The following is a 12,052-nucleotide window of genomic DNA, read 5'->3' as shown; positions in this document are numbered from 1 at the left end:
ACCCATAATGTTTTGATGATTGGTTTTTCAAGATTGAACTCTCAAGTCAAATCGAGCTTGTCATGAACAGAAAATCATTATATTCAGTTCTCTGGAGATATTTGAAATTCTTAAATAAATTTGTCTATGAAAAGTGTTCTAGGATGAAAAATTGCTCACATTTTAGGACCCATATTATTTAAGACTAGTATGGGAAACATTCTAGAAAATAATGGTCACTCGATCATCAGACATGAAACACATGGACTAGAAATCGAATAAAATTTAATTCTTCTTCTTGAACAAGATGCATTATCTATAACATTCACTGAATTATGGGAAGGGGTTTATTAAGCCAGCATGCCTAAATTGTCTCCAGATTGCTTTGGCAGCTTAACTGCATCTGAGAAATGTCAAAATGCTATTCTTTACTGAGGGTATGGAAGCCCCAAGCAGTAATAGAGAGATACCCATAACTTTTGGCAATTCAAAAAATATTTATATATTTTATTCAAGACATTATTTATAAAATCAATTAATAAGCTGTAATTAACATAATATTTTCTTTTCCTCCATAAATTCTACAAATATCTTGGATACAATTATTCGCGATTAAAGACAAAAATGACTTTCCATCATCAAAAAGTTACACTGTTCTGAACAAATTAGGTGTCCTATAAACAGATAAAGATTAAACGCAAAAAAAAAAGTTTTAAATTAAATCGCATATATTTAAAATCTTAAACCTTTTCAACAAAATTTAACAAACGATTATCTTTATGTCACATTTGAACAATTGACGTTCTATCGTGCAATAGGAAGCAAAGTTGTCAAGTATAATTTCTGTACAATGAAAACAAATAGGTAAAATTTCCTATATATAATCATTGAACTGTGAAGTACATATCTGTAATATCTTTAAAAATGTCTCAAATTAAAAGATAACGACCCTGCAGTCTTTGACCAGTTCTACTATGCATGAAGAATATGCAGATGTTAGCTTAAGTAGAAGCCATAAGAACCAACATAGTTTATATTTACTGCATCCTTTCCATTCCCCAAGAATGCAACATTCTAAGTACTATCAGAAAGACTTAACAACAAAGAATGGCTAATTTTCTTGGCATTCTGGAATGGAGAAAGGAACTACGGAACTAGGTATTTAGATTGAAGATCATTTTTTCCTTTCTAATTCAGTTTTTATGAGTGGGAAAAACTTTAGATTTTGGTTTTAGCAAACACATACTTAGAAACTTGACACATATTCAAAGATGATGTAAACTTGACACATATTCAAAGATGATGTTTTAAGACTTGTACTTATATTTGCTCTTCATCTTACTTATGTACAGCTATCTTAAGAGATGCAATAACCGTAAGAGATTTAATTCAAGGTGTTTACAAAATATTTTATACATGAAGATTATCACACATCAATTTTTGTTATAACACTAATCAAAAATTACTCTGTCCCAAAGGACAGTATAGTTAGTATACAGGAATTTAAATATTAAGAGTAGAACAACATGCAAGAAATACACAAATCGAATTTTATTTTACCTATCAAATGAAATATCTTGCAAGATATTAGTATTGATACAGCTCATCAAACGAAGAAGCGTCCAAACAGATTCTAAGTTCCATTTAGGCTCTGCCAATGTTTCTAAAAAGATAAAAGAGCTAGACTGCAATTTTCTTCTGAATAAGAAGTGTCTTTGGTATTATATGTAACAAAGTGTAAACCATTGCATTGACCATAGATTAAGATTTTGCAGCATTTAAATGTTCTTAAATATGGAAAATATTTATTAATAACATGAACGATAACCATGTCTAAAAAACTAGAAAATTGTGTATTTTAAATATCAAGTAATAGCTCAAATATTCATGTCTTATTTAAAATTCATTTTCTCAGGACAAAAGCTATTTTGCAATTTTTAAGTTTGCATATATTTAATCTCATGTTCAGTAGAGAAATGAAGTAATGAAATGAATATAATTTAACATAAATATAGCCAATACGTTTGAATCCTAAACGCCTCATAGCTGATGTTGAATCTAAAATATTCCATATTTATTTTTTATAGCACTCAGAGCAAATTAACTATAAGGAAACAGTAGATAAATAGTAGCCACTTTTTAGTCACAAAATATTCCTATATTGTATTTGCAGTGGATAACACTTAAAAATTTTTTCTTCCAAAATTTAACTTAGTTCTTATCCCACAAAAAAATAATGCTTTCTTTGCAGGTTTTCTATTTAATTTTCGAAGTTGAACATGTGGTATCATCAATATTTGTAACGATCGTAAGAAGTCACCTGATTTTAAAATAAAAGAACATAACAAGTAAAAAATTAATGTACAAGTTAAAAATAATATAAGAGAGCATTATAATACTAAAGAAAGGCAATATAAAGAATACGTGGATACAAAACAAATTTCATTTCGTTGATAGAGGAGAATATTCATTAAATTCAAATTACATTTATTTTTCTTATTTCACTTTTGCATGTACATGTTTGAAAGAGCTAATATTCTGAATGTTAGTTTTAAAATTAAACCTTATTTTGCAAATTTTTCGCATGAATTTAATCCTTTGTGGTCCACGATCTAATACCACTAGACATCACATTTTGATTGAGCAGTTTCACGACCCAATGTCACTGGATATAAAATTCTGAATTTAATTTTCCTAAAATTGTTGTATTTTCCCTCCATTTATTCAGATTGACTTATTTCGTTCAATTTGGACCTGGTTACCAGCACTCTAATTAAATCAATGGGCCGCAAAAGATTAAGAGTGTCAGCATTTGTAATCATATAACCAATATCCAAATGAAAGCAAGAACTATCATCCAATACTATAATACTATACTATAGTTATACCTAATACTATAGTTAAGACTCTGCTCTTAACTTACAGGAGGATACATCAGGTTTATTTCACTCACGATTAAGATGAATTTGTGCGCCCTAGCACAATTATATAAAAAAATTATAGGTTAATTAAGAACATAATTTGCCTTTGGTACTTTAATCAGCAAAGAAGAACATTTGCGGGCCTTAATAAAGTTTTCTCTCTCTCGATTAAGTCAGAGTTAGCGGATAAATGAAATAAATAAACAAATTATGAAACTTTAAAGGGGGGGGGGAAGGTAAATATGAGTTTTATTACACAGGAGAAGTTTAACCTAATCTGCCAAACGAAAGGCGGTGAAAGAATACATCATAAAACTACTGCAGTTCTGTCCTATCTCTGAACGTTCGCAAGTTATGAAATAAGGTGATAGAAGAATCCCTCTGCATAAAACACTATCGTAATCCTATCCTATCCCTCAATGTTTTCAAGTTACGGAGGATCAAATGAATATGCTATAAATCAGGGAAAAACACCTCATTAAAAAAGTTTTTGGTGGATCTACACGTGAAATAAACACATAATTTGCAAGAGAGGAAAAAATCCCATAAGATGACATCAGCCATTGATAAAACGCATCGCGAAATGTTTGGTATAAAGTCGTCCGTGATAATACACGTCGGGAAATGATCGGCAAATTGCCGCGGTGATCATCACTCGGCGTTCCGACGGGGACATGATCAATATCGGGGCGACGACGCAGGCGATCTCAACTCGAAATCGCACGTTCTGTTGGGCGATGTTTCACTGATGATTGGCCAACGATCTTTTGCTGCTTGGGGTAGCTCAGGGGAAATTTATTCTTCCGTTTACAATATATCCCTGATATCAGCTTTCGTCGAAAAGTCCTTAAATGGAAGGAAGGAGGTTAAATCGAATGTACGCAAATCCATGAATATGAACTGCTCCGGATTTGAAGATGTATCCCAATCTTCTGCGCGCACTCTCACTCGCAGATATAAAAGGCGTCAATCAACTGGATAGTATATAAACTGATCAGCACAGTCAGCTTCAGTTTCTTCGATGGTTGCTGTTATTATTGCATCAACAATTTCTGGATTTCGTCTCAGATCAGCAGATTCGTTTCACGCTGCGAATCTTTTTTCTTGCCTCTTTTCGAATATATCTGATTTCACAAATAAAGAGTACGTGGATATGTATTTTCTGTATAACTTTTGGAGTGGTAAATCTCGGAAAACCGGCATTACCCATATTTACACTCAACTCATTCAACAGTGCTGCAGTTGCTACAGTTCACCAAAGATTAAGGGAGACTGGTTCGTTTGATAAGGTGTACAGAAAGAGTCAGGATGGCCAATCCACCACCACTGAAGAGTGCGTTCACGGTTGGGTGGAGGAAGATCCAAGTGTGAGTTCACATATATTTGCGAGTGAAGTTGGAATTTCACAAAATAAAGTGATGAAAACCTTGCACGGTAACTAGTATCACCCATACCATTTCACACAGGTACAAGAATTAAGGCACTCAGACTTCCAATAGTCACCCACTTTTTGCCACTGCTAGAGTGAGATATTGAAAAACAGCATGTCTGGAGAACCGATACTGGGGACAGATGAGTCACTTTTCATCCGAGATGGCATTTTAAATTTACATAATTGGCATAAATATGCGAAATAAAATTCATACCTAACGCAAAATTCTTCGCTCCACAGAAAATTCTGCTTAAATGTTGGAGTTTTCAGCTCCTTCGAGATCATTTGAGAAGCAATACATATTTACTGGAAATCATCTACCAAGATCACTTGATGCCATTCTTACACTTAAACGAATGAAAACCATTTTCCAATAAGATAGGCAATCTTGGCCCATTCTTCAATAGCAGCTTAGGACTTCCTGAATGAGTAGCATCCGCGATTGTAGGGAGCCAAGTTCTTGGCCACTTAGATCACCATATATTACTCGAACGGACTTCTTTGCCTGGGGCTTTCTGAAACAAGACGTTTGCCGCACATAAATTGTCAGTTTAAAAGACTTGAGGGGCCCGTTCAAATATGAATTTGTAAAATTTATAAGGAAGCTTTCATTCACAATTAAACTGGCTTCAGTTCAAAAACACGCAAGGTCATGTATCAGGTATGGGGGCAATCAATTTCAGTAGCGGCTTATGTTCAGAACATGCTACCGAAAACACAGATGCTTTAATAAGACATGAGGGATTCGATTTTTGTATATTCCTTTTGTAAAGTATAGGAAAAGTCATACTACTTTTGTTACTTGGTTTTAAAATTTTCTTTATTTTACCTGAATAAAAAAGCAGGTTTAAAGTGGACAGGAATTAAAAATGAGGAGCACCGAAAACGAATCTATGAGAGATTTTTTTTCCCTTTTTTTCTTGACGAACGGATAGAATATCAAGTTTTATTGTAGGCTCATTCGAAAGCTGATGGAATGGTCAAGCTTTTGATAAATTTGATATGTTGTAGCTGGAACGGCATTCAATATTAAAAGATTTTGCATTTCGCTAAAGTTGTGGCGCTTGTGGGTCGATTTTAAATTCAGGTACTCTAATGTAAATGTTATCTTAAAGGATTTTAACTGCTCTTTCAAAATATGCACTGATTTTACATGAAGGTCGGTCAAAACTTTTCAAATTATGATTTGTAGCATATTCCCGATTTCTCTCGATATTTTACCCAATTTGTAGCATATTCATTTAATCCGACATAACTTGCAAACAGCAAGAGATAGAACAATGTTGCTATAGTGTTTTATGGTCTACAATGGCTCTTCTATCACCCTGTTTCATTTGGCAATTTAGGGCAGACCCATCCTGTATATAAAGTGAATCTAAGAACAAATAATTTAGATTTATTAATAAGTATTTTATTGTGAGCTGTCTTATAAGGAGGGCAAGGGTATGGAAAATTAAATTCGGAATGAGGTCCAGTAAACCTTTAGAGTATTCCTTCATTAAAATAATAAAGCACGATAGTCAGATATTCCTAGAAAATGGCCGTGAAATTGTCAGCACATCTAATAATCTGTCACCGTCACTAAACGTCCAAACAGAATACTCGGTAAGACATTTGCTTAGCACCCACGTGGACAGAATTACTGGGCAGGTTTTTCAAAAACTTTCGTTTAAATTAGATTAACAACGTGTAAATACTTTTCAATTATCATGTTATTCACTTTCATGTAAAAACCAACGTTCATTCACTTCATACCTGAATTATAACTAAAATTTGCTAATTATTTTAAAGTTAATATAACTTTAATATATCCTTTCTCGTTAAATTTTATTTTATTGTTAAAATTATTTTAATTTCAAATTATATTTATTTTTAAACAGAAAGAAATTATAACTTTAATTTTAATATTTATTAACTATAACTACTCACATCCTAAAAATTTTACATTCAATAAATTTGGATCTTTATTCTACATTAATGCATTTCCACACTGATTCAAGAGAAATTGAGCCTGAGGTATCTGACGCAATCCAATTATCTTTAACTAGTAAACATTCAGTATGATTAACTACATTTTTAAATCCTAACTTTGATACTTCTATGTATACTGATTCTAGTACGATTTCATCTTCAGCCTCCGATACACTAGCATTACCTGTATTCACAAACATTTTCATTTTAGAAAAGTTTAAATATCTATATCATATTGAATTAAGTAAACAAATCTCCAAGCGCAGCAAAATTCGAGAATTGGCCCGTTTTCTCAAAGTTTCTAGAATAATAGAAATCATAGAAAAAATTCATACATTTCCTGTAAAAAAAAAAAAAAAAAAAAATCCACAGAAGAATTTCAAAGTATACTACAATTTATAAAACATTTATCCCATTGATCCTTCTTCGTTACATCGGAAACTTTCCCTTTATCGCTCTAACAGAAAGCGTGTTTGGTAAAACTTCGTTTGTACTTTGAGTCGCTTTATTCATTAAAATTTCAGACTATTTGCCTAACTATTTACTTATGTATTTCATGAATTATCATTTGTTCTCTTTAATTTCTGTGATAAATATGGTTATTTAGGAGAAATAATTTTTCACTGTCAAAGTTCAGATATTTAAAACTTTGGACGATTTTAAGATGTTTATTCATTTAAATTATTTATCCAAGCTAAATTTATGATTTCAAAAAATTATAAATTTAAAAATTGAATTTGTGTCAATAAACATTTATTTTCGCATAAAAAATTAGTATCATATTAATTTAAACTATTTGTAAATTGTTAATTTAATTTTAAAGAAAATTTTAAAAAAATCCCTAGTATCGATCCCAGGCTTCGTGGATGCTAAGCAAATACTTACTGAAGATGCTATCTGGACTCTCAGTGATATTTACTAGTATATAAGTAGTGCAGAGAGTTTCAGGATGCCATTTTCAATGGAAAAGGTTAAGAACAGTGATAGATACTGAATAATAAGATAAGCATACTTAAATTTATGCAAATCAATATGTTGATAATTTACAATCGTTTTCTTGTTTTCGCCAGTGTTTAAACGCCTGCCACTAGGAAGGTCTTGAAATGGAAGAAGAGGTGTTAATCACTAGGTGCAAGGTCCAGATTGTACGACATATAATAAAATACTGCCCAGCCAATAGATTTGATGAAATTTTGATCCGAAACCTGCGGCCTTGCTTCGTGCGATTCGATATGGACATCTTGCAAAATTTCATCCATTTTCTCTACTCTACTAATTCATTGCATTGTTATGGTAGCTTCTGCATATATGGCGATGAATATCCGCAGCTTCCATGTTTCTATCTGTTAAGAACCAGATAACAAAGGCTCAACTTTCTTCAACATTTTAATCTCACACTCAGAGTCTACGGACTGACATCGTGAATATAAACAGCGTCATATTCTATGCAACGATTTTCGCGAGTTTGAGAAAAATAATCCTCGTATTTAATCTGAAAATATATTGTGCTGCTTCTAAATAAGATTCCATTACTAATATTCTTTAAAAAATGTTTTTCTTTGCTTTTTATAAAACTTTTCATTCTATGCTAGGTTCTTAAATTAGAGTCATGGGTGGTAGGCATTCTTAAAGTTCCTTCTTCTAAATTTCTCCTTCTCCCATAGCCGAGAGCTGAAAAAAGCTCGTATGTGTTACTATGCTTGGTGACAAAAAATCTTTATATTAGAAATTTTCTTTTTTCAAAGCTTTTTCCTCTGAAGATCTTCATAATTAATTTTTATTAGTTACACCAAATTGTCAATGACTGATAGAAATATTCAAAGCAAAATTAAAGGAACTAATAATTAAATTTATGCACTGAAAGATGGGAAGATGACGGCAATTCTATAGCGCCAACAAATGAATCGGTGACGTTGCCTTATTTTATTACACGTTTCGTCAAAATAACCATGAAACAAGACATTTTTGTAAGTAAAAAATTTCAAGGAAAAAAAAAACAATTTAAGTTTTTCGGAAGGTAATTACCTTTTATATACTTTAATCCAATATTTAGGCCTTTTCGATATTCTCTGGAAAGAAGATTGTACTGTATAATCTCTAAAACACAGCCTTGGTTTTGATGCTTTTCTTCAGCAATTTTTGCACATTCATCAACTGGAGGTAAATTAGCCTAATTTTAATTTAAAAAAAGACCTTTTAAGATAATCGTATATTCAACAAATGGCAAAAGAAAATAGGAATTCAATACAAACATAAATTTATACTAAATTTAGTACAAATTCAGTCAATCATATAATGAAAAAATAATGAAATAAGTAACTAAGACTATTTAATAAATGTCAAATTAAGAATATTTATCAATTAACGACAAGTAAAATATTTTAATGAGAATAAATTCCCTGATATTCAGTTCCCAAACATTTGTAATTGAATTCCATGAAAAATTCTACAAAACTTATGCACAAAGAGAAGGTGGTCGCATTAAAGCACTTAAACTACACTTTTATCCTCTCTCCAGTCTTATAAGGAAAAACAGAGAAATATTTTGATAAAGCCTTAAAAAAAAAATACAAGTCCCTCTGTTACATTGAACAATCAATTTCTTTGCTTCTCCTGTTACCATTTAAAAAAAAAACAGTCTGCAATTGAACACAAAGAGAAAATCAAACCATTTTCAATAATTTTAAGATTATTCTTACCACGAAATAAATGTAAATAAAGAGCTTTAGAAATCTAGCGGATGGTGTATATGTGCTGTAACTCTCAGATTTTTAAGACAATTTTTACTTTAATCTTAAATAATTAACAAAAGATAAAAATACTGTAAACCTTAAATGAGCATTAACAGGGTTACCACTCAGATCTAAAAAAAAAAAATCATTTTCCCTGCAAGTATATGCAATATCAGAGGAAATGCACAAAATACCTTCATGTGCTGGTTATAATGGAATACTAATACTCCATAAATTTTAATGAGCGAAAAACTCAAGGAAAGGAAACAATAATTTAACATTACTTGATTCACTAGTATATTAAAAGAAGGTTTATATTTACATATTGAAAAAAAACAACGATTTCTCTCTATTTATTGTCAAGAATTTAGCAAGACAAATTTATATATTAAGGGGGGGATATTAATTACTTCTTATCCAAACAAAATTAAGGACTCGGGTGTATTAAAATACAAGATAACACATTTGCTTTCATGATCTAAGCCATTTAACGATTACTAAACAAAAAGTCTCCTTTTCCAGCTTCAGTAGTTCCATTAGCAATCAAGTAGCTTGTAGTCACTATTCCAATATCGGATTTTTTTCTTTTTCAGTCAGTTTATTAGGATCATCAAGCTTTATAAAAATTAAACTATCTAATGTTTTTGCTTCTTCGATTATGCTTTTTAAAAAATAATTTTCATTAACTGTTTAACAAGGATGAAAAGATTTTCATATAAGAAAGACGCCATTAGTTCAGATGTCTGAAATTTTAAAGGAAATGATCGAAGATTGTTAGAATATAGAGAAGAAGCTAGATTTATCTAGAATCAATTTATCCTGACAAGTATTTATAATGTTATCATTCACGGCAGATCCATGCAAAGTTTTTTACTGTGATCTATATATTTCTTTATGCTGTCAAAAACGTTTAGAGCACGTTCGCAACTACTGACGTTTTCTACCCAGCGGATAGAACGAAACATAAATAGCCATTCTGAAGAACCTGTAATCTCCAGGAAATCGGCACGTCTAATTGGGATGTTTTTAAATATTCTATTGATTGCTTTTAGTATAACATCTGCTTTCCATTCAATAGATTTATGTTTATACTGAAATGCTCAATGGATTATGTGTAGTACACTTGATCTAATATTTTACAGTCATTTTCGTAAGGTTGTTCGTTTTTGATATATTTAAAAAAATTTAAATTTACATTTGGTCCATCCATATTAATTTGTAAAAGTAAATGAATGTCTCAATATAACTTCTTTAAAATTCTCAAACAGTTCTTAAGCAGAGGTATCCTTTAAAAATATTGAATTCCAATATTTTCTGGAAACACTATTAGTTGATTCACACCAATATCTTACAATAAGATCCATTTGGTATTTTTGTGAAATGTAGTTCAAAGCCTCGCCAAAGCATATTCCAATTTTTTTATAGCTTAAAGATTTCTTAAGAGATCGTTGAAAAAAATGGAGCTAATCCTTCACAAATAATGTACGGCATTACATTTTTTGGCTATTTCAATATCAGTGAGCATATGTGAAAATATTTCCGTCATTGAATGCATTAAAGGACGAATGTGACGCAACAAGTATTAATGGCAATAAAAGTTCATCTTTAAATGATTGTTCTTGAACTACAAAGTTCGAAATCAAATTATTTTCGGATATCAAATTTGTCGTTTTCGGATTCAGCATATCATCTGCTCCTGCATTCCGTTTAGACACTAAGTCCAATATCAATTATGACTTTTTTGAACTGGCACGAAATTTTGTATGCTTTCGTTATTACTTACTATCTTCTTACAAAACGAGCAGCAAACGGATTTTGTGGAATTTCTCTAACCCAATCAACAAAGTCCGGATTGATATTTTTATGCGTATAATCTCTATTAAATACGAATAGGAAGTTCATTGTTTATAAAAATTTATAATTTACTCTGAATAAGCTTACAATTTCTCAAATGATAAACAAATCTTTCAATAAACTCAAGTATGAGTGACTAAACATATCACGATGCTTCCGCAAATTGAATACTGCTTTTCCCGCCGAAGACATTAATTCTATTTTCTCACGCAGTTATAACATTCTCGCGCCTCCTCATTAGCTGGAAACCGGGAACCTCATAGAAAAAAAGTAAACTATCGCTGAAATCGAAATTTGATTGATCTATACAAAATAAATAAATAAAAATAAAATAAGGGGAACTAGTAGAAAATCTTTGAGTTTCCACGATTACACAGCTGTTCCATTTTCCTCGTTTATTACGGAAATTTTACAATTTCCCTGTATTTCCCCCGTATTTTAGAGGATTTTTAAATTCTCTGTAATTTCCCGGTGTCGTGGCAGCCCTATTAAAATCCTTAATATATTAAATTTAATACTTCAACTAAATGAAATACCAAGAATTAAAAAAAAATGGTTTTAACTAATAATTATGAAAATACTCCCAACTCTTTCAAGTCATTAGAAGCACCGACAATGGAAATGTGACCAGTTTTGATTTTTCCAGGTTTCAGAATAAAAAAAAAATTCATCTGAATCTATAGAATCTTATTGCAATTCTGTAAGGCAACTATTTTTGAAAAATACAATTTCGAATATGCAGGGCATGAACCTCTATAATTAGTTGCTGTTTTCTGAGAAGGCAGCTGCCCCAGACAACACAGTCCGATTTAAGAAGTGCTATTAGCTTAATTTCCAAATAAATAAATTTGTAAATGATGCAAATTCTATAGTTTAATAGAATCTATAAATTAATAATAAATAATTAATAATAATATCTATAATTTAATCTATAAATTAATTTTAGGATAATTTTAACATTTTGTTAAGAAGAAATGCTCAGGCTTATATCTTTTTCATTAAGTTCACTCCTTTATTACAATATTTACAAATGCGTAAATAATATTGTTTATCAATGTGGAAACTGCAATCCTAATAAAGGAAAAAAAAAACATATATTCAATAAGTTATGAAAATAAAAGAATTAATCCTCAACTGGAGAGATGAGGTCTTACAAACTGCTA

At 30.9% G+C, this 12,052-nt stretch overlaps 1 protein-coding gene across 1 annotated transcript in view; it reads right to left on the bottom strand.

Moving 5' to 3' along the window:
• LOC129958885 (WD repeat-containing protein 17-like) overlaps positions 1 to 12,052 on the bottom strand; it is a 189,462-nt gene that overhangs the window by 7,125 nt on the left and 170,285 nt on the right. The window contains exons 22-23 of the mRNA XM_056071608.1: positions 8,329 to 8,473; positions 1,540 to 1,642 (exon numbers count right to left, since the gene is read on the bottom strand). Coding sequence (XP_055927583.1) covers positions 1,540 to 1,642; positions 8,329 to 8,473 — 248 coding nt within the window. The remainder of the gene's footprint in view (positions 1 to 1,539; positions 1,643 to 8,328; positions 8,474 to 12,052) is intronic.

The sequence above is a fragment of the Argiope bruennichi genome, chromosome X1 (genome assembly GCF_947563725.1).
Source record: "Argiope bruennichi chromosome X1, qqArgBrue1.1, whole genome shotgun sequence".
Taxonomy (NCBI): domain Eukaryota; kingdom Metazoa; phylum Arthropoda; class Arachnida; order Araneae; family Araneidae; genus Argiope; species Argiope bruennichi.
The sequence above is the reverse complement of the archived record's forward strand: the minus strand, read 5'-3'. Positions and strand labels throughout refer to the sequence as shown.